The 23,942-nt window shown below is 39.1% G+C and overlaps 1 protein-coding gene across 8 annotated transcripts in view; it reads left to right on the top strand.

The window, feature by feature from the left end:
- The window catches only part of BBX (BBX high mobility group box domain containing), a 199,704-nt gene that overhangs the window by 90,121 nt on the left and 85,641 nt on the right, over nucleotides 1–23,942 (top strand). For all 8 annotated transcript variants that reach the window (XM_073306538.1, XM_073306507.1, XM_073306528.1 and 5 more), the window contains 2 exons: nucleotides 19,451–19,621; nucleotides 21,741–21,983. In XM_073306538.1, coding sequence (XP_073162639.1) covers nucleotides 19,460–19,621; nucleotides 21,741–21,983 — 405 coding nt within the window. In that variant the 5' untranslated portion in view covers nucleotides 19,451–19,459. The remainder of the gene's footprint in view (nucleotides 1–19,450; nucleotides 19,622–21,740; nucleotides 21,984–23,942) is intronic.

The following is a 23,942-nucleotide window of genomic DNA, read 5'->3' as shown; positions in this document are numbered from 1 at the left end:
GAGTTGGTGGCAAAATGTTTGATTTATCATATTTTAGATTTTGAGTGAGGCAAACTGAGATACTTAACAATGAGACACTGTATGCTAGCACAACTGAGTTCAATCTAAAACCAGCTCTTATAAGCCCTCTGCTTTTAAGTATGGGCAGATTCATTTAATCTGGGACAAGTGGAAAAAGCAAAGGACCATAGGGTGTAAAGATGTTTGATAGATGTTCGTTCAGCTCTTTCCCTGATCCCCAAAAGGGTTAATAATTAACACCAGGAAAAAATGTTGGAAATCCTGCAATGACGTTGTATTAAGGAACAAATTTGTAAGGATGGAGGCTGCCTTCAGGATCATCCTTACTTTACGATTCCTAATGTAGCTGAGTGAAAATAAATCCTTTCAGTCTCACCACACAAAGGATTCCAAACTGAGAATAAAATATAGTCTGAGAAAAATGGATTCAAACAAGTTGCTTAGGGTCCACCTACTTAAGACTGCCTGTCTCCCTGTACCATACTGCTGCAGTCAGCAGAGGTGCTCATGTTGGAGGCCCCATGATTTAATAGACAAGAGGTCAGTGATAGAACACACTCTGTAAGGAGCCCTGAATTGTGGAAAAGGCTTATTCTTTGGTCCTGAGCAGTATGGGACTGGTGATCTCCAGTGCATTTTGTAAGGTCTATAATTTTCCCCTGGGTGTTTTGAAGATGGTGGATCATGTTGGGAGTGATTATTTATGGGGGATGGGCATTTGGGTGAGTGAAAGACCTACTGTTTGGGTTGTGTCGGGATAGGGATTTGTTGGAGTTTTTCTTTTTTTGCTGCTGTTTTTTGTTTATTAGGTGATATTGTTGTTTTAATAATGTCAGAGGCACCCAGAGTAACAAATTGTATGAGAGAGGGAATCATTGTGTATCATTATACACTGAAATATTTAAAAATAAAATAAAATGTTACCAAAAGATGTTGAATACTTCAAGGCTCCACAGACTGTGTCTCTGTATAATTACTTGAAATATTTAGACTTAAAAAGAACATATACAGTAACTCCTCACTTAAAGTCGTCCTGGTTAACCTTGTTTCATTGTTCTGTTCCTGTTCTATTTATTAGAGAATAATGCTCGTTTAAAGTTGTGCAATGCTCCCTTTATAACATCATTTGGCAGCCGCCTGCTTTGTCCACTGCTTGCAGGAAGAGCAGCCAATTGGAGCTAGCTGGTGGAGGCTTGGAATCAGGGTGGACAGCAGCCCCCCATCAGCTCCCCTATGTTCCCTGTGCTGCAGCTGCCCAGCAGGCTATCAATTGCTGGAAGTTCAGCTGTCCCTCCCCCCACTGCCCCGAGCTGCTCTGCCCTCTGCCTTGGAGCTGCTCCCAGGAGCCTCCTGCTTGCTATGCAAGGGGTGGGGGGTGGGGAAGAAGGGTGCTGATGTCAGGGTGTCCCCCCCTCCCCCCGCTCCTGTACCTCCTCTCCACAGGGAGGGGATGACACACGACAGGGCTCAGGATGGAGGGAGCTTGCTGGCAGCAGCTGCTGTCTCAACTTGCTGATCTACTTAAAAAGCAGTGTACTTAGAGTGGGGTCAGCGTACTTAAAGGGGCAATACGTGTCTCTCTCTCACACACATGGTGTGGGTCTCTGTCACTCTCTGCCATGCTGTCTCCCCTCCCTCCATTCGTGCTGCCTTATAGAGTGTGAGGCTACATTAACAACAATGGGTTAACCCTTGAGGGGTCAGCCGAGCGTTAGTTCATCATTTAGCAGTAAGGTATTCCCTGGGAAATATCCTACCTTCTTCCACCTTCTGACTTCACAACCTCAACCAAGCTTCACAATCATCTTTGCTATGTACAGTATTCAATTGTTTGTTTAAAACTTCTACTGATAGATAGGTAGATAATAGTCTTTTGTCTGACAAAAAAAATTTCCCTGGAACCTAACCCCCCTATTTACAGTAATTCGTACGGGGAAATTGGATTTGATTAACATCGTTTCGCTTAAAGTAGCATTTTTCCAGAAACATAACTGTAACGTTAAGCGAGGAGTTACTGTATGTATGAAAATGCAACTATTCTAAGAGGATTTTGTTAAGAGATTCACTCCTATGTTATGCCAAGATCTGCAGCTGGATCATGAGTCCTTTGTTCTCTGAAGAAAGAAGCAATTCTTGATTTAATCCTAAGTGGCGCACAGAATCTAGTCCAAGAGGTGAATATAGCTGAACAGCTTGGTAATAGCAACCATAATGTAATTAAATTTAACATCCTTGTAGGGGAGAAAAGACCAAAGAAACCCTCCTCAGTAGCATTTAACTTAAAAATAGAGAACTACACAAAAATGAGGAGGCTATAAGAGGCAGTTAGAGAAAATAAAAGCTGGAAGTAAAATCCTACTGAGGAAAATAGAAAGTCAGTGTAAGACCAATACATGTTTCTACTTAAGTGTGTAAATTTAGATTTAGGAATCTAGCATTAGGCAACCAGGTTTGGAAGTTTTGACCTAGGGTTATGCATTTATTTTGTGGGATCTTTTGCACATTGAGTAACTGAAACATAGAATCACAGAAATGTAGGGCTGGAAGTGACCTTAAGAGGTCATCTAGTCCAGCCCCTCTTGCTAGATCATCCCTGACAAGTGTTTGTCCAATTTCCTTCTTAAAAGCCTCCCATCACGGGGAAGCCACAACTTCCCTTAAAACCCTATTCCAATAGGAAGTATCCTTACAGTTATAAAGTTTTCCCTAATATCTAACCTAAATCTTGCTTGCTGCAGATTATTCCCATTAGTTGTCCTACCTTCAGTAGACACGAAGAATAAATCATCATAGGTTTTTGTTTTTTTGTTTTTAACAGCCCTTAACATCCCTTATCAGGTCCCCCTCAGTCTTCTTTTCTCAAGACTAAATGTGTCCAGTTTTTTTAACCTTTCCTCATAGGTCAGGTTTTCTAAACTCTTTATCGCTTTTGTTGCTCTTCTCTGGACTCTCTCTCCAATTTATCTGCATCTTCCTAAAGTATGGTGCCCAGATTTGGACACCGTACTCCAGTTGAGGCTTTGCCAGGGCCAAGTAGAGCAAGACAGTTACCTCCCGTGTCTTACATACGATACTCCTGTTAATGCATCCCAGATTATTAGCTTTTTTTGCAACTGCATCACGTTGTTGACTTGTATTGAATTTGTGATCCAGATCTTTTCCAGCAGTACTATCACCACTTGTGCACCTACCTTTTAGTAATTTCATCTAGACCATATTTCCCTAGTTTGCTTATGAGAAAGTCATGTGGGATTGCATCAAAAGCCTGACTAAAATTAAGATCTACCCTGTCTACTGCTTCTCTCCTATCCACTAGGCCAGTAACCCTATCAAAGAAGGAAATTAGGTTGATTTGGCATGGTTTGTTCGTAATAAATCCATGTTGGCTATTTCTTATGAGCCTATTAGCCTAGAGGATACAAATTGATTGTTTAATAATTTCTTCCAGTATCTTTCTGGGTATCGAAGTTAGGCTGACAGGTCTATAATTCCCCAGATCCTCTTTGTTCCCCTTTTTAAAGATAGATGCTATGTTCGCCTTTCCCCGGTCTTCTGGGACTTGATCTGTCCTCCAAGATTTCTCAAAGATGATTGCTTCAGTTAGGACTTGAAGTACTGTAGGATTAATTTAATCAGACCCTGTCGAAACATCTGCAATTAAGCTTCATCCCTTTCCTTTGGCTTTCTCTGCAGTAGGGAATAGCTTCTGTGTGAGTTTTTAAAAAATCAAGAAACTTGGAAAATAACATTTGACATGCACACTATGAAACCTTACTACATGTTATGGTGCATATTTGTGTTTGGCCCCCTGAATTTGATCGCATGCAATGTGTTCATCTTGGCAGACAGCTCCTTGGTGTTGCTGAGCTCTGTGTCTTCCCTATGAGTAGAACTTCATGATGCTAGAACGCCATGGAAATCTAGGGTGATATGATCAAAATCTATAAAACCATAAATGTGTGGAAAAAATGAATAGAGAAGCGTTTATTACCTTTTTTGACCATAAAAAACCTGGGGTCACCTGATGAAATTAGGTTTAATACATACAAGAGGAAGTACTTTTTCTTCTTTGAGTGATGGTCCCTATTGTATTCCACTGAGGGATTACGCATGTGCACCACGTGTCTGTAGCTGAAGAATTTGAAAGTAGTAGTGTCTGTTGGTGCACTCAAGAATTTGAGGTGATAAAGGGCCGGGCGGCCCGACCGTGTCTCCAGGTCCTTCTCACCGCCATCTGGTCCCAGTAGGAACTATGTCCTCTTGTTTGTGACGCTTCTTTAAAAGAGTATAGTGTGTATAGTTTTGGGGGGGTTTTGGTAGTATTTAGCTGCTTTTACATCGTTTTTAGAACTGGCGTGTTCATCGGAAATGCAAGGAATCCTATCAAGCAATGCAAGGAATCCTATCAAGCAGTAGGAAAGAGTCCACTATGCGTTCCTACTGAGTTAAGTGGAGCCACTTTTCCTCCTGGGCCCAACAGACAGAGTTTTCCCCAGAGGACCCTTCCTCCCCAGCCTTGCAACTCTGACTCTCTGGCTAGGATGCAGCCAGAGTTTTTACAGAGGGCTTCCATAACCCGAACTCTTTGCAGAGAAGGGAAGTCCCTACCCTGTCTCTGAGTGATTGGCTAGGCAAACTGTCAATCAACTTCCTTTACTCCTGGGTTTTATAAAGACTTCACGCGTCACACACTATTATTATTTTTTCAGTGAGTATGATTCTGCGACAGCAGGAGAGAAAGATGAAAATATACTGTTGCCAAAGATCTTCTAATTCTCTCTCTCTCTCTCTCTCTCTCTCTCTCTCTCTCTCTCTCTCTCTCTCTCTTAAACTGTGTAATTCATTCTCTCTGTCTGTCTGTGTGTGTGTCTATAGATAAATCTCTTAAAGGGCTTAGATAGATAGATAGGTCTAAATTTTCAAAAGAGGGGTCAATATTTTGGGTGCCTAACATTCAACTCCTTTTCTCCTGAAGTTAGGTACCCAGGTTTAGAGATTGCACTGAGAATTTGGGCCTACATGATTTGTACAAGGTCACACATTGAATCAGAGGCTGAGCTCAGATCTGAACCCAGGTCTTCTAACATTCATCATCTTGCCAGTCCTCGTGGCCTACTCTGTTTGATGCTGGGTCCACACAGGGTACAATCGGGTTATTTATTCATTCTTTGGGACTTTGGTATATGTCCATCCAAGGCCTTAATTAGTCTGCTGGCCTTAGCTATTGGACAGTATTCCACATCACAGAACCAGCACCAATGATTAGAAACTGTTGTTAACCTATGCTGACGAAAGGTCGGGACTCAGTGAATAGTAGAGTTTGCTTTTTTTAAATGATTTCTCTAGATAAGATCTCTTTAAGGGCTTGATCATGCAAAATGCTGTGTACACTGCCCCCAATCCAATCAGCAAAGCACTTAAGCATATGCTTTACTTTCAGATCGTACTTATTATTTAAGGTCATGATCCTGCAGTGATAAGTACCAGTTTTTTCTATTTAAAAAAGTGGAAAGTTTAAAAAAAATCACTAGGTGGCGCCTGAAAGTTGTGTAATGAGATACTGCACAACCTTCCTGAGCTTTACTAGATCCAGAAGGAGTTTATGCAACTCACTGTGGCTAAGAGCCAGAATCCTTTTGCAGATACTTTACACACACACTCAGAAAAGTAGAGTAGCAAACCCTTTGGTTTCAGTTAATTTTTCTGTGACTAAATTGAGGCTCTGAACTAAAGAATTTACAGTGCTCTAAAAGTCCCTTTAAAATAGTGCCTGCAGTAAAGGGAAAAGCATGAGAGTGAATTTGCATACTCATCACATGTTTTGTAAAAATATTTTATCTCTAGGTTTTTGCACAAGTTCTGTTTTTCAATCTGAATTTTTTAAAATCTTAAACGTAACTCTAGAGAACAAATATATCCTAAATTGAGCAGCTGTCCATTAAACTTTAAGACTGGAATGTGTAATACTAGAAAATTGGTATACTATCCATCGACAGTCTACTAGGGGAGAAATGACAAGGGAGTTGAATTCATGGGTGCAGTATTTCTCACACTGTAATTCTATAAGCAGAATATTGTAGCTATCTCATTTAAACAGACAAAAAAGAGAGGGACAGCTTGATTTTGCAGTGTGTATTGTATTCTGTTTGATAATAGCTAGGAATGTATTTAAGTTCATCTCAGGATATTTCTCTCAATGAACATTAAGCATATCGGTCTTGTTTAAAATGAATCCAGGATGTTTTCATTGACTCTTTTTTTAGGATGCAAGAATGCTACAGTATTACAATTTATGGCCTAATAGCACTTAATGGATCAGAAAATCAGGTTAAATACACTGTATAGACATTCATTTATCTTCCTTCTGCTGTCAAAGGAGCAGTGGGTGGCAGTTATTATGATGGCTTATTAACACTGCTGTTTTAATCTGTTGTACATGAGTTCAAGGCGAAAGTGGAAACTATATACAAACACTATGATTGTGCAAGAATATTTCACGTCCTATTAAAAATGTATTAAAGGCCTAATTCTTTCATTTGCTCCTATAGCTGTATATGGTTCCCTTGACTCCTGTAGTAATTATGAGTGAATTTTATTACAGAAGCTTCATTGTGTGTACTCAGGCCTGTCAAAAGAAATTTGGGGACCCAGTACATTGTTTGCTGGAGCCCCACCCTGTTTCTCTTCATCCCCATTTCACCCCAGTTACTGACCTTTTGGGGCCCTGAGCTTGAGGTCACAGTACAATTATCCTCTCTTCCCCCCATCTTGTCAATATATTTGAAAATGAAGAAATATTTAATAAATTTCAATTGGTATTGTATTGTTTAACAGCGCAATTAAAACTGCGATTAGTTGTGATTAATTTTTTGAGTTAATCACGTGAGTTAACTGCAATTAATTAACAGCCCTAATTTTAAGTAAGGAAGATGAGGCAAGATCTTCAGCTGGTGTGAACAGCATAATTCTGTAGACTTCTATAATAATTTATACAGCTAAGGATCTGGCCCTATATCTGAATTTTATAAAGTTGCCAACTCTCGCATTTTATTGAATCTCATGATATTGGATGTTTTACTTGAAGCTCCGGTTCCTAGAGGTACATGTAAATGTGAGAATCTCAACTTCAAAAAAAAAATTCTAGTTTATATGGTTGCAAAGAAAAGCTTGAAAATATGAGCTGAATATACTGTAGCAGCTCAGAAACCAGAAGGCAAATAAAAAACCAACATATTTACTTTAATCTTTGTTCCGTATGCATGCATGAATCTGCCCATGTGCAGCAAGATGCAGGATCAGGGCTACTGATGAATTGTTATAAATTTGGAAGTAAAGAATGCAGAGGAATGCTATTAGGTTTTTTTCCCAAGCTTGCTTCCTTATTCTCTCATTCAGTCAGTTTCTAGCAGTTGGGAAGAACTAGATACAGGATTAGTTAGATTTTTGTACTTTTAAGATTATAATTTAAGTGGAAGACAATTTGAAGAAAACCTCTGTTGCCTCTTTTGCTGTTCTCTTTACCAAGCAGATATTTGAGAAGTTAAAATCTCCCCTAATGACATTATTCTAAAACTCTGTCTAGGAATTGTTTGGCTTTCTGACTTCTCCAGCCCTGCTGCCCTGTAACAGATGTTTACAGTAGCTTTTGGAATTAGACTGTGATATGACTAATCTGCCCAGAGTAAGGGTCTGCATGTAGCTGTTCTGTCTCCAGAACAGAGTCACAAATCACTTTCTAGTGATGCATCTGATGAAGTGGGTTTTAGCCCAAGAAAGCTTATGCCCAAATAAATCTGTTCATCTCTAAGGTGCCACAAGTACTCCTCGTTCTTTTTTCTAGTCTCTGTATTTGTTCCAGCAGCGGCGTAATCTGCTGCTGCTATGTACCAATAATAGATCACTCCCTTCTCTGTGCTACCTCAGCTGCACTGACCAGTATATTTGGGGAACAGAGGAAGGGTTCCACCCATTCCCCATCCCTTCCCGTACATGGAGCATTGTCTGTTCAGGCGAGTAAGGAGGAACTTTACACTCCTTTATGCCTGTGTAGGCATGTAAGGCCGCTGTAATCTTGCCCTTAGACTTTATTCCTTGTTCTCTTGCTCTCCTTTGGTGTCAAAGGTATTTACAATGTCATGTAAACACAGCCATCTATTTCTTTTTTCTCCTGCCTATAGATTATGTCCATCTTTACTGATGTGAAAATAATCATCCACAGTATGCCCACTAGATGAAGATCTGCTGATATATAGTGATGGCTTCTGTTTCTCCTTGCTTGTTTTTTCATTACAGTCATGCATGGATATTTCAGTATACTTATTAATTTCTCTCTGATTTTATTTTGTTTTGTAACTGCTTTGCCTTCTACCATCCATTGCCTGACCAAAATAACTGCCAGATTGAGTTATACAAAACCACTTCCTGCATCCCTCTCCTTTCTTTCCTCGTCTAAAGCCCACCTACTATGAGTATTGTGTGTGTTGAATGTAGGAGGAGTTTGATACTTCCTCTTCTTAACAGGAGTCTGTCCATTACAAACAAGCTAGTTGATTCCTTTCTGAATTGGTGGCTGGACTGTTTCACCATTTGAGTTAATATGCATGTTTTTGCAAGTCTGAGCCAAAAAGATGACAGAGCCTATTGTGTCAGGTGCAGCAAATGTATTTAAAAGCTGCTACATGATATTTACTCCTGAGGACATTCTATGCCAAAAAAATTAAAAATTCTATGCACAGTATTTTAAAATTCTGAAAGTTTTATTTGTCAATAAATAAATGCAGAGGTTCCAGCGTGACAGTGGGGAGCACAAGCCACTGGCTGGTTGAAGGTGGGAGATCACCCTGCAGCCTCCCCATCTCCCCACCCTGGGGACACGGACTCAGTGGTGAGGCTGCACCCAACCCTGACACAGCACAAGTCCTGGGCCTGCCCCAGAAACACCTTGGGGGCTTGCCCCTCTGTGCCAGGCACACCAGGTGTGGGGCACGCAGGTTCAATCATAGAATCATAGAGCTGGAAAGGACCTCGAGAGGTCATCCAGTCCAGTCCCCGGCACTCAAGGCAGGACTAAGTATTATCTAGACCATCCCAGACATGTGTTTGTCTAACCTGCTCTTAAAAATCCCCAGTGATGGAGATTCCACAACCTCCCTAGGCAATTTTTTCCAGTGCTTAACCACTCTGACAATTAGAAAGTTTTCCCTAATGTCCAATCTAAACCTCCCTTGCTGCAATTTAAGCCCATTGCTTCTTGTCCTATCCTCAGAGGTTAAGAAGAACAATTTTTCTCCCTCCTTGTAACAACCTTTTATGTACTTGAAAACTGTTATGTCCCCTCTCTGTCTTCTCTTCTCCAGACTAAACAACCAAACTTTTTCAATCTTCCCTCATAGGATATATTTTCTAGACATTTAATCATTTTTTTGCTCTTCTCTGGACTTTTTCCAATTTGTCCACATTTTTGGAGTCATGAGTTGATTCATTCAACCTTAGTCACTTGTGTCCGCCAGTGTTGAAAAATAGTTTGAGTACATGAGAGCTACAAGAAATCTGTAAGTTGGTTTGGCTTCACAGCTTGCAGTCAGCTAGCATTATAGCTGGAGAAAAGTTCTAAACTGAGAAACTTTGATATTGTTTAAGATCTTCTAAGTACCCCAGAATGGTTGCACCCGTTTATATTAAAACAAAATTTACTAGGTTGATGTCATTGGTTAATAGCTTCAGATTTTAAACTCAGAAATACATTTTAAGCAGTTGAGGAATTCATTTTCTTGTAATGTCAACTTGTCATATTTACAAAACAGAAATTTCTAGGAACAGTATCTCTGAACTATTAGTTAAGTGCATATTTTGTTCTGTGTAAAGGCAAGCATCTGCTAACACTCTCGTGCTGGCACACTCAATCGTTTTGCAAAACTACCATTAATACCATTATACCTGCTACCACATATGTTACCATATGTTACTGTATTAAATTTCCAGTAGGAGAGTGCTTTACTTGGTCAAAACCAGTTAGTTGTTCTTGCTCTGTTGCTGTTGTGTATGAAGGCCAGTTGTTTGAGATTAAAAGCAGTTTTGTGTCTAAATCCCCTACTAAGCTTTGAAAAATCTCAGCTGTCTGGTGCAGATGGGATGTGGAGAGGAGGTTGTTTTGGTTCTATAGCATTAGAGATCATTTAGCACTTCGCAAACATTGAGTTAAGCCTCACAATTCCCCTGAGATCAATATTCTACCTATTTTACAGATGCCTCAGTTTAGCTTTAGAAGATGAAATGCTGACCCTATTGAAATCAGTGGTGGCTTTTCTATTAATTGAGTGGAAGCAGGATTTCACTAAGAGAGTTTAATCAAATACTGCAACACCTTTCTACAAAATACAGTTTACTCACATGGATTAAGTAAATGCATCAGGCCAAATTAATTTCTGGTTGACCACAGTTTTCATCCTGGAGCTTTAGGTGGAGGCCCAAGCTATGGAGTGCTTTGAAGATAAGGACCGAGACTCTATAGTCTATGGGAAGCCAGTGCAAAGAGTGGAGCACAGGTCTGACGTGCAGGTAGGGTGACCAGATAGTAAGTGTGAAAAATCGGTACGGTGGTGGGGGGTAATAGGTGCCTATGTAAGAAAAAGCTCCAAAAATCGGGACTGTCCCTTAAAATCGGGACCTCTGGTCGCCCTATGTGCAGTAGACATGGAAAGTGGTCTGTCTTGTCGCCTTTAATTTTTGAGAATATTTGGAGTTAGAGGTGTATGTGTGTGCAATATATGTGGTTTCATTTTACTTAGATGGTAATTGAGACACATGCATTGCTGTAACCGTTTTGGAGGAAATGAAATGAATAATTCCCTATGTTTCCAAGTGGGGAAAGAGTTTGTGAAACGAAGAGAAAGTGTTAATGATGAGTGAAGGAAACGGTTGCCACTGGAAATACAAGTATCTTGTTCCTCTCATATAAACATTTTTTCTTTGAAAGCTCATATTTTTTTGGTGGACAGGAGAGAGAACTTTTGTAGACATTCCATGATCATTTAAAACACAGAAATTCAAACAGCGTACTATTTCTTGGGTAGTCTTAGATAAATAAAGTTAAAAACTGAGAACAAAAAAGGGACCAATCAATGAAAATTCAAAAAGAGAAATAAGGAATAGTTTGTCATTTACTTAAACAGGAAAGAGAGCTTCATTAAAAATTAAGCAAGAATTGTTGCTGTGTTAGTTACATGTGGTGACAGTCTATCCCAAATTTCTGCCAGCAGACAGTATTCTGTTTAGTCACAGCATGTCCTTCATTAAACCATCACTTCTGTGAAAGTTAGAAAAGCTCATTAGTGGCTCTCTGCTGTGAAACAAGAAGAAATACATTCACTATCTGGTCAGTAATTAGTACCAATTAATTTGCTTTCTTCGTTGTATTAATCTAAAATAAATTCTGCAGGTCAAGGCACCCCAGAGCTAAATAAACTATCTAATTAAAAACATTCTTTTTTTATTTATATATATTTTATCATCTTGCATTTTAATTGTAATTGAAATATAAGGAATTGAGCTTCTCTGCTTGGAGTGAGAAGGAAAAATCAATGACTTAGTTCCCAGAGTTGGCCGAGTAAAGCTTCTTTACGGTACCCCTGCTTTCTGGTTGAGACAACTCACCTCATCAGTTCATTAACAGTATCAGTGTCTTGGTGATTCAATCCTTCTGTATTTGTTTATGTTCTTATGGTATTTCTTAAAGAGTAGCTTAGAAATTTGACTAGTGTGGTATGGGGTGGAAGATGCTTAATAAATTGCCTTAACAGTACCTCGTTCCTGATCATGTACTAGTTAGTATTCCATGTGGACATAATAAGAGCCCAGTCTAACTCCCAATAAAGTCAGTTTGAAAAACTCCTGTTGAAATCAAGGGGAGTTGGATGAGGCGCTTATAGTCTGAGATGCCACTGTTCTACCTGAGAGTCGTAACAGTTTAGGTTTAGATCTGTTTATCACTTGCATCAGTTCTTTGACACAGCAATTCAAGCTACATCACCAAGTATGTAAGAGATGGTTTTCTGCAGTAGATATGTCAAAGAATACTGACTTGTCCGTTAAAATGTTGACTCTGCCACAGTTATCCTGGCAAGTCAGATTCGTTCATACTTTCGTAGTGGGTACAAGAGAAATTCTGGTAAAATCCTGCCATTCTGACACACATACGGCACCCATTGAAATCTTAGACCACCTAGGAGTTGCCATTCAAATCTCTGGAGTTTTGCTTTTGCAAGTAGACAGTGTTGCTATGGTGTTTCTTACACTTAGTATTCTTCGAGTGCTTGCTCATGTCCATTTAACTTAGGTGTATGTACTCGCCACATGCACCGGTGCTGGTGTGAGCAAGGTCCCATGCCGGGCAACTCTTCACCCACGTCAGGATCTCGTGCCCAAGCTCCAGTGGAGTGATGTAGCCCAACCCGCTCCCCGCCAGCTACCCTGGATAGCCCGCTGGGCAGCTGGACTGGGCATCTTCCCTCCGCATTCTTCAGTGCAGTCAATCTTAAACTACCTGCTTCATTTGAGGTACCAGGGCCTGGCGCACTCCTCTATCAGGGTGAATCTGGTGTCCATTTCTGCCTTTCATCTGCCAATCCAGGGGCAGGCAGTGTTCTCCCATGACATGAAGGTCAGGTTCCTCAGAGGTCTTGAGAGGCTTTTTCCTCAAGTTTGGTCCCCGACCCCTCAGTGGGATCTCAACTTGGTTTTGTCCAGGCTCACGGCCCCACCCTTTGAGCCTTTGGCCTCGTGCTACCTGTCTCACCAATCGTGGAAGGTCACTTTCCTGGTGGCAGTGACATCGGTGAGGCGAGTCTCCGAGCTGCGAGCCCTGACCTCAGAATCGCCGTACACAGCCTTCTATAAGGACAAGGTCCAGCTCTGGCCCCACCCGACCTTCCTTCCCAAGGCACCCGGCCTTCCTTCCCTACTTTCCACGTGAACCAGGACATCTTGCTTCCGGTCTTCTGCCCTACGCCCCATGAGACTAGTGAAGAGAGGTGCCTTCACATTTTGGATGTAAAGAGGGCCCTGGCTTTCTACCTAGATCTGACAAAGCGTTTCAGTAAGTCGACTAAGCTTTTCATCTCTGATAGGATGAAGGGCCTCCCAGTGTCCACACACAGGATTTCTAACTGGATCATCTCTTGCATTCAGACCTGCTATGAGTTGATGGGAGTCCCTCCGCTGCCGATCATCAGAGGCCAGAGCGCAGGCAAGGCACACTTCCCAATCAAGGATATCTGTTGAGTTGCGACGTGGTCCTCAGGGCACACATTAACGGCCCACTGTGCCATCACTCAGCAGGCCAGGGGTGACTCTGGGTTTGGCAGATCTGTGTTGCAGTCTACACGTCTGTGAACTCCTACCCACCTCCGAGGGGTACTGCTTGGGTGTCACCTAAGTTGAATGGACATGAGCAACACATCTCGAAGAACACCAGTTATGGAAAAGGCAACTGTCTTTTCATAGGCTTGGAAGGGTTCAGTTTTTATCAGTAAATGTCAGGAAACATTGATTGATGAGAAAAATTTACAGATAGGCAAAGTAAGAGAAATGCTGCTTGAGAACTTCTTGGGGTTTAATATAGGGATATTTTCTTTGTATATGTTGATATGTGACGTTGTCAATTTGTGTTTTAACAATTATAAAGCTTCATTTTGATTCATAGTGTCTGTCATTACATAATTGTGTGACATCCCCCTGCAACTGTAAAAATTTAAATTGATAAAAATAAATGCTTAAAAATAAACATAGACATTATATATTGAAATTACAAAAATAAACCTTGAATTTTGCCAAGCCTGTTGGTATAGAGATTAGTATAAATACTTTCCTAATGTTTAATTACTTGTAAAGACATTTGTAAAGATTTTGATTATCACCACTGTAAATGTATAATTTTGCAGGTACTCCATTAGTGTTAATGCAACATGTAGGGTTAAGAAATCATGCAGGCAACTGTCAATGTTCCCAAAGTTAAAACCATGGAATTGGACTGCCATATTTACTTACTGTTTTGTAAAGAATCTAGGAACGTAGGGAGAGGGAGGGTGGAATTAGATGTCAGAGAAAAGGCACAATAAAACAGTTTGGGGGTTTTGAATTTTTAAAGATGAAAATTTGCATCTAATTCTATAACTAAATTTGAAAAAAAATATGTAGTAAAGGTGTAAAAAAAAAACCACAAACAATCCTCCCCACCTCCCAAAAAAACTCTTAACATTTTTGCAGATTATTACATTTTTCTGCTGAAAGCTTGCATTGGGTGTACATATTTATAAAGTGACAGAGAATACTGTGTTTCCAGCAACAGAAAATAAAAAGATAGCCAGCAGGAAAAGGCTGAAAAAATATTTTGATAACAATTCTGTTGAGAGAGCTTTTTAATTTTACTATTGATGGCAGTGTGGAATGGTTATTGGAGCCCTATTAATAGTTTTGCATCAGGAGCGGAGATCATTGCCCTTAATGTGCATCACCACTATATGTTTATAGAGCTGCGTAAAGAACATAGAAATGTCATTTGTAGTCAGTGTGAACTTTCCATTAGACCTGGCTACGTTTATTTGTACATGAGCAATTCCCTGCGTAGGAAACAATCAGCTACCATGCTATTGATTATATATTAAGAAAAAAGGATAAACGTAGGAGCCTAAAGATTCAACTAAATGAATTCCATTAATGTTCAGTTAATCAATAAGTAAGCAATGGTAGTATAGTACAAGATACCATTAACTTATTTATGTGTTCACTTGAACTTTAATTGGATTTTATCCAGTGTGGTTACACTGTAAGTAGCCAAGAACTCGAAAGGAAAAATGAGGGAACTATTAAGTTCATGTGGATTAGAGGTATTTTTTGCTGTCATGTTAAGCAACCCTTGGTAATCTATTAACTGTGACTATATGTCATTATGAGTGTACTGTATCTGTGGAGCACACGGGCAGAATGGAGAGAGAACCTATTCAAAAGGAAAATGTTCAACATGTGGTGTCTCAAGCTTCAGTCCGCAAAAGAAAAGTCCTATAGAATTTGGTAGAGGCTTATATTCTTTCTATACAATGCTTAGATCCACCTATGGAATTCTCTGGCCTTCCTGTTGTGAGAGACTTCTGCCAGGAGAAGAAGGTACAAGGGATCATTCTCAGTAGACACCGACAAATTAAAACTACTGTGAAATGTGTAGCCCAAAGATTATGTAAAATAAAATGAGCTCCCCCCCCCCCCAAAAAGAAATCAGAAAAGCTGAAACATTACAAAATAGTGATCCAAATCGCTTGAAAATGCCCGCTGTGATTTTCCTCAAAGTTTGTGGGAGGTAGGGTGACCAGACAGTAAATGTGAAAAAGTGGGACAGGGGGTGGGGGTTAATAGGAGCCTATATAAGAAAAGACACACCAAAAAAAAAAAGACTGTCGCTATAAAATCGGGACATCTTGTCACCCTAGTGGGAGGGGAATGTGTCTTGATGGCACAGGATATAGCTTTGCATACTTCATGAGGGCATTTTGTTTTGTTTCCTTGTCCCGCTGCCGAGTTAGAGGGAAGACTGAAAGCTGACCTTGTTGTGGCCCCGATCTTTCTCCCACTGAAATCATGGCAAAACTCCCATTGAATTAAGGGGTACAGGCTCAGGCCCTATCAGAGACTACTCCAGCCTTTATTGAGGAGAGACAATGTGTGTCTCTCTAAAGAGATCTACCTCTCTAGTATCCAGGGCTTTGATTTTGGTGCCGCAGACCTGAGTTTCTTTTTCTCTTGTTATGGTGAGCTGGTAGCTGCCTGATTGAGAGTCTCATAATAGATGAACTATTGCATCATAATGACTGCAAGGGTAAAATATATCACAATTTGAAAAAACCCTAATTAATGTAACTAAATTCCAGGAAGCTGAAAATGCATTTTTACCTATTCAGTAATGTGCAGTACAATGAGTACTTGATTCAGTAAATTGTTTTTAAGGGATAATTAGGTACTCAATGTTTGGCCTATGTATCGGGAAAATATAAACAATTGTTTGTGAGCAAGGGACAATAATAAATAAAGATCATGACGTGAATCCCTTATGAATTTTAGAAATGGCTAGTGCTCAGCTCCTGTTTTCACTTGCCTTTTCCAAAACTACTTGCTAGATAAATTTTCAGATATAATTGAGAATACTTATAAAACATGCTGTGGGGTTACTTATCTTTTGTGAAGATTTATCTTAATCCTCTTTAAAACTTGGGGGAGCAGAAAGCTGCCTGTTAAACTTGATTTTTGAATTAGTAATGAGACTTCTATAGTGCCGGTAATATAATTTTAAAGGAAGTATTGGTTACAGATAATTATCAGTGAAATAACTGACATGAAAAGCAGCGCTTAAATTAGCATTACATCGAAGAGCAAGATGATACACACAACAATAAAATAAGTATCTTATGGGAAAGCTGCTAAATCCCAAAGCATCCTGAACTGATGTGTTAAAGGGGAGAAAAGAACAAATTACAATTCGAATGCCCATGTGTGAAATTACTAAGATGGTACAAATGTTCCCAGTTTAACATTACTGAACCAACTTCTTTTGAAGTTGAATTTTTTCCTTTTTCATTGAGGACTATTGAAATTACGCAGGTTAGAACTTCCTGTGGTAGCTTCTGATGTTTGGTGTGCGTGTTCCTCAGTGAAGCTTTGATCATATGGGGCAAGTGACTTGTATCTTCTCTCACTACCCCCTCAACCCTTATGTAATTCTGAAGTGAACAAAAGGATTTTGTCCAAACTTTAACAAAAATCACGTCTTGGATGAGATGAAGCATGGAAAGTTCTAACTTGAAAATATTGCATTGGATTCTTTTACTGTGCCAACATGTATTCCGTTGTTGCTCCCTGATTCTCAAGCTGTTCTGACCCAGATATAAGTTAGGGTACCAGTAGGCTGCTCTAACTTACGAAATCTGTTTATGGATGCTTTCAGACCATGTGTCAGTAGAGAACTGGTGTATTGGAGATGAGCTCTGCCCTCTCCCTCCCCTGACACAACTCCTGTGCCAGAAGGGGGGCACTTAGAGGGGGGTGGCAATCTTTGTGCAAGTAAGTTTCCCCCAGCAAGGAATTTCTCAACTGCTCATAGGCAGCCAAATTATGTACCCTTATGCAAAGGGGGACAGAGCTGGTGCTGAGAATCTGGTACAATATTAATAACTGAAAACTGTGTTTGGAATGGAACATGTAATTTGGCCTGAACAACAGTAGCTGTTGCATCAAATTGTTCAAGTTACTTGTTTTAGCTAATCTGTCTTAATACTTGAATATTTGTGGGTGTGATAAACACTGTATATTTTTCCACTCTGTGCCTATAACTAAAAAGTCATGGTTCTGCAGTTACGTTCCAAAAAGCAGCATCTTTATCATATTGCCTTCCTGCCCTTAAATGATTATACATCTTTCCCAATAGCCAAACCCTTGTCCAATTTGAAATTAATGATGAAATTTGCATTGGGACCATGATTTGGCCATTATTGTTAGCTTGCCACTGAGAGATGACCATTAGCCTTTCAAAATCTTCCACAGATATTTTTACAGGCCATATAGGTTATCCATTGTCTAGATTCACTCATTTTCCTACATGTTAATTCTGGTTACCATCAGTATCATCTTTGACTCAAGACAGTGTACATTAATGTCATGTTAACAAAAGGATGCAAATGAACAAACCAAAAAAGTTCCATAAATAGTTGCAAGCTCTTATCTTGGGTATACGTAGGAAGGGTGGATTGATTTAAGCCAATGCAATTTAAATAATTGATTTTAATCAACTTTTCCATTTGTACTTCAGTTATTTTCTAAAGAAAGGTGCTTTTTCATGGGTTGATATAACCATTAAAACATATAAGTAAATACAGCCTTTATAGTAGGTTTAGTCATTTATTATTTTTTGTTACCTAGGAAGGTACACTATAACTATATACAATTATTTGAGCAACTATATAGCTTAATATTTTCAGATTCTTATTAATTGTACATTTTTAGTATGTAAGAAAATAGTGAATGATATATTGCTTATTTAGTAGATTATTAACTTTTAGTTCATGATTTTTGTCAAGCTGTGTTAGGATGGCAACTGGAATTTAATTAAACCAGCATACAAAATTTATTTTTAATAAACAAAACAAGCCTTAATATATTACATGAACTATTGTGCCCTATTTATAAAGCTTGACTTCAAAAATTAGATTTTTTTCCCCCTGATGCTTTTTTTATATAGAAAAGCAGCCTTTAACTTCAAGGTTTTGGTAGCGGATCATAGACACAGTGTATTTATTTTCATATAAATGTTTTAAGAGATTATAATAAATTTAGGCTTTAACGTATTACATTCAGACTTCATTTTAAACAGGTGTATTTTTCAAAAAGAAAAACTTATTATTTAAATTATGAAATAAAAATCCAATTTAATTTAAAATAAAATCTGATTTAAAAAAAAAATCATTGATTTGTATCCAGTATGCATGGAGGGATATTATGCCTTATTTCAAGATATGGCTGGTTATCAGATCTTGTAAGCAGCACCTTAAATTGGATGTTAACATGCAATAATTATGAATTTCAATAAGACAGATCTGAGACACTTAATATGAAATACAAATATGCAAGAGTGATGGATGAATATGATCTGTACTGTGTGGGTATGCACTTCATTCTTTCAGGGGTTTTTGTATTGTGTAAATGTTCATGTAGACAAGCACTTTGAAAATGTTTTTGGTGTAATTGCTTCTTCTTGTTTGCTTCAAATTCATAATTCATCCCTTTAGGACTGGGAGTCAGATTTCTCTATTGCACTTGTTAATGGCACTGGGGAAATCCTGGCTCATGGTGTCACAGGATTAAAAATCATCATTGCTAAATATAAATGCATGATTTGCAGATGTGTGGCTGGCGAGATGTTCTGGTGCTAAAAGGAGGGATTTCCTGGCTTGACAAAATATGAAATACTGCAGTAGACACAGGCTTTGGAGAAGCTTGAAGCCTCTTGCTCACTCACTTAGCTGGTGAAGTGTGAATACTTTGAACTGTAGATTGGGCAAGAGTGTGTTTGAGAGAGCTAGATAGGGCTAGTGTCCCAATTATTACGTAGTCATAATCTGGATGTCACAGGTTGATCTGGTAGCTTGAAGGGAGTGTTAAGACAAGAAAGGATTCATCCACAGCGAGCTCACATAATGCCATATTAATAACTTATTAAATTAAATGTCCATATATAGTGTTGTCAAAAAATTGAGAATCTTGTATTTGATAAACCTCTGAATTGGGTATTAGTTTGTTCAGCTCTTAACAGGATGATCCTTTATGCTTAACATGCATAAGTGATCTGCCTGAATTTGGTAAGATGACTTTTGTGGCTGTTTTTGCATGGCAGGTCACAGTAATGAAAGGCAGTAATCGGAATAAGGATCATTCAACAGAAGGAGAGGGAACTGGGAAACGACCAAAGAGAAAGTGTCTTCAGTGGCATCCACTACTTGCAAAGAAAATCCTTGACTTTTCTGAAGAGGAGGAGGAAGAAGAGGAAGAAGAAGATATCGATAAGGTAGACTCCCTTCCAAAAGATAAGCCCTTAGTATTACTACATTAGTGTTGAGAGGAAGTTCAATAAAGATCTTTGAGTGGATCATTGAGAGTCAGGAGCATGGCTGATAAAATGATAACTTTCTTGGGGTTGGAGGGAAAAACAACATTAGTTAGAAACGTGACATATTTGAGGATATTTTATGGGTTTTGGATTTTGGGCTAGCACTCATTTTCTCCTTTTATTAAACTGTGAGGAAACAAAAAAACATCAGAGTGGATTTATAGTAGCTTGAGGAAACTTAAAATTTCAGTGTATATATTTAATTATTCAAATTAAGATGTTTACCAGAGGTATAGTCAAGGTAACTCAACAGGATTAAAATGAACAACCAAGATTGAATTTATTACTGCACCTGTGAATTGCAGTGTCTGGCCTTACAGAAACTGATACTGTTTTAAAGGCCAAATTCAGCTCTTAGTTGATTTTATAATCTGAAATAACTCCATATTCATTTACACAAGTGTAACTTAGAGAGTTTGACCATAAATTGTTGACGATGGGCCAAATTCTGTTTTTGTATATTTTTCTTCCACCATGAATATAGCCAGTGAAAAGAAATGGAAGTCTGCCTTTGCAGAGATATAGGGATACTCGGCAAATAATTTTACAGTTTTTAAAGTTTCATTCATGTCTTTTAAAAATATGATACACCTCTCCATTTTACACTTATTCTGTAACAAAGATGCTGGCAAAAACTTTTGAATTGAATGTGGTATATCTTATGGCCTGGACTTCACAAGATGCCTTAAATCTATTGCACTCCTTTAAAAAAAGGAGTTTAGTACAGAGACAATGATATCCATGGTTTAATATCTCCTTCAGGTGATGGAGTCAGTGAGATGCCGCATTAACTTTGTTAGATCTGTCAACACCTTTTGCTACTGTTGCCCACAAAATTTGACTCTTCTGGGATATTATGGGCACAGATGGGATGGTGTTTCATCGGTTTACTACTTTGTCTTTGGCATTGTTCACAGACCCTGGCCTCAGTTTTGTTTCCCAAGGGGCGTAGCATCCCAAGGGACACAGCATGTGGAGTCCCACAAGTTTACAGTTCGTCCTGGTTGATGAAGGATGGGTTGGGAAGACAGGAGAGATCATGATCCGCAGTGTCCCCAAGATGCAGTTAATATTCAGATCCGCATCGCCTTGATGTCTGATAGAGTTGTGTTGTGGGGGACGAGGTTGGGAGCAAACTGGCTTAGGCCAAACATGGATAAGACAGAGTGATGCAGATGGGTAGGGAGAAGTAACTAGAGAAATGCACTGAGGCTGTGAGGGTGAGTTCTGATGGAGGTGTTACCTCACCTTTGCGGATACAGTTTATATTGGCAGCATCATATTTGCTCCACAACTTTTCTGTACTATAAAATGGGCTTCCATGTTATACAATAGTACTATTATATCTATCGTTGCTCCAGTGGCTTTGACTTGTCTTCTGTGAGGTGGGTCTTGCCACAGGGACTCTTACATCTGTGAGCTCAAGGCTGAATTGCTACAGTGGTGTTCCAGCTGGGGTTACCCTCTGAAAAGCATTCGGCAACTTTTTAGTTATTGTACGGAGTGGTGCAGCAACACAGCTTTTGAGTGGGGAAAGAGTTGCTGGGACTACATAGCACCAGTCCTCTGTGCTAGCTAACTGTTCATTTCCAGTGGCCGTTCACATTGTTGGTTGCAAGCTACATGGTCCAGGCTAAGTTAACTAAGATGTCCTTTCTCCATTGTTGCATTGTGACAGTTATGTAATGGGTTGCTCTTGCTTTCAGTGCCTGAGGTTGAACTCTCTAGGCTGGTGGCAGAGAATGGCCCTCACCTGTTCCCTCTCTTAATTTTAGCTCAAGTATGGCAAGAGAGTTTCAGAGTGAAACTTTGGCTTGAACAAGCTTTTTACTGACCTCTGCTTAGGTACAAGACATTGGCAGATTTACTGTAGACATATTTTGGGAAGGGCATGTGTGTATCATTGTTTTAGTTATATATATATATGCATGCACAAATTTTAATATAATGGGTGATGCTTATCCATGTTTTATTGACTGACTTATTTTTTTTAACATTTCTCTTTTGGTGCTAATAGGTCCAACTTCTTGGGACTGAAGGTCTAGAGCACGATGCTGATGAAACCGAAGATGATGAATCCTCAGAGCAGCGAGCCCGCAGGCCAATGAACGCATTTCTCTTATTTTGCAAACGTCATCGCTCCCTTGTGCGGCAGGAACACCCCCGTCTGGACAATCGTGGTGCTACCAAGATATTGGCAGATTGGTGGGCTGTTCTAGACCCGAAAGAAAAGCAAAAATACACTGACATGGCCAAGGAGGTATGTACTGTTCCAGTTGTATGTGGTTGTCAACAGAATTTCTGCTGTAAATGTCTTATCTTCTGTGCATTATAATGTCTTAGTATTTAACATGATGATATAAATGTGTCACAGTACATAGTATATCAGAAATTCTCTGAAGTGCCATTTTCTAAAGTAAGACTGTGTGCCCTGTGGTTTTGTACAATGCTTTCATTTTAAGGTTGCTGGTGTGTGTTACTGTCACTAATGCTTGTTTTATTTTGAATCAGAGTGCAAGGGAAGCAGTGTGTTTGTATCCAAACTATCCTGTCCTTGGTAATCTTCTGGATGCAATGGACATAGAGCTCATGGTACAGCATTCGTATGATGCTAGCCTGTAAATGGCATGTTGTCCGCCCAGAAAGGCGTGGCAGGCATGTGCCCAAGGAAGGCATAATTAAAAGTCCATTCCATGTTAATCAACAGTACTGATAGATGGCATTATCTTGAACTGTGCATTTCCTATTGGTAATAGAGCCTGTTAAACAGTCCTTGTTGAACCCAAAATTCCAAAAACGTAGCCTGTTTTTTTCCTTTGCTAATAAAATCAGTGTTCACCAAATAGTTTGGCCAAATCATTTTTAAGCTGCCATTGGTTCATGAACTGTTCACTTTGCCTATTCACTGTTCTCTCTCTGATGTGTAACTGCTCAGGTCGCAAGTGTTGCTAAGGCGGAATCCAATCCCTGAATCAGTGAACAATAGGTCATCAAAATCCCTTATGCGGGAATCCCATGAAAAGTCCCTCATTTCATAAAATGTCTTTCATCTCACAATTTAAATGTGAGGGGGTGATGTTGGAGTGGGTTGGACTGTAGCCGGTTATATAGGATAGACTTCTTAGCCCGAAACAGAAGATAGTAATTTAGTTGTTTAACGTGGATTGTGTGGGGAACTATGGAGTTTGACATCAAACAAGGCAACTGCTGGGGCAATGAAAAAGGAGAACACTACATCTGAGCTCATAGACTATAGAATAAGCAGTAGATGGAGCCTGAGTCAGAGCTATCCTTAGGACAGTTAAAGAGACAGTTATCCATAACTGTTATGTTAAACATAACTGTTATGTTAATCCATATTATTTAGGATCATTTCTTACTGTTTCCAAACACACATGAAGTTTGGATATCTTGAGGGAGCTGTATTAGATCATATGGCTCTCTGGAGATCTACTTATTTCTGGAGCTTCTGTCTTGGGACATGTTCAGAAATAGTAAGGAAAGACAAGCACTGTACATGGCATAGACATACTTTATAAATAAAAATGTATAAAGCAGATGTAAACAATTTCTGAAGCACCCAGTACTGTTCACAGTCTGTGACGGGATACTAAGTTAGATGAACTATGGGTTTGTTTCTGTTACTGAAGTTCCTAATTTATTCTGCATTCCCACTTTAAATTAGGCAGTGCTTTTAAAAATTAAGAAAAGTCAATGAATAGATATGATACATATATTGGAAAGAGGAAAATTTTGTACTCTTTTTTTTCAAAATAAGTAAATCTAATCTTTCTTTCTTTCTCTTGCTGAAAGAAACTTTTATTTAGTAAGGGTTGGGAGGGGAATAATTGCATAACTCATGAGAAGTGACAGATCTGGAACTATTAATCATACTATTATATGTCACTGTTCCTGTAATGATTTAGTTTTTCTTGGCTTTAAGAACACATTGTGCATTTGCTATAGAAGAGAAACAATATATCCAAGGGAGTTCAGATCATTAAAATGAGCTCCAAGAATGTGTAGAAGATATAAAGCGTATAATTTTTATTCTTCAAACAGTTTTGCAGTACAACAATAATAATTAGCAACAATAGTCTACAACTGAATTGTCTTTAGTACCTCTTCATAATCAGACTCACACTGTAAAATAAACATAATCAACTGAAACCTCATTTTGAATATTATTAGTTCATATTATTTAGTGCTTGGTTTGTTG

This window comes from Lepidochelys kempii, chromosome 1 (assembly GCF_965140265.1).
Source record: "Lepidochelys kempii isolate rLepKem1 chromosome 1, rLepKem1.hap2, whole genome shotgun sequence".
In the NCBI taxonomy this organism is placed as follows: Eukaryota; Metazoa; Chordata; order Testudines; family Cheloniidae; genus Lepidochelys; species Lepidochelys kempii.
The sequence above is the reverse complement of the archived record's forward strand: the minus strand, read 5'-3'. Positions and strand labels throughout refer to the sequence as shown.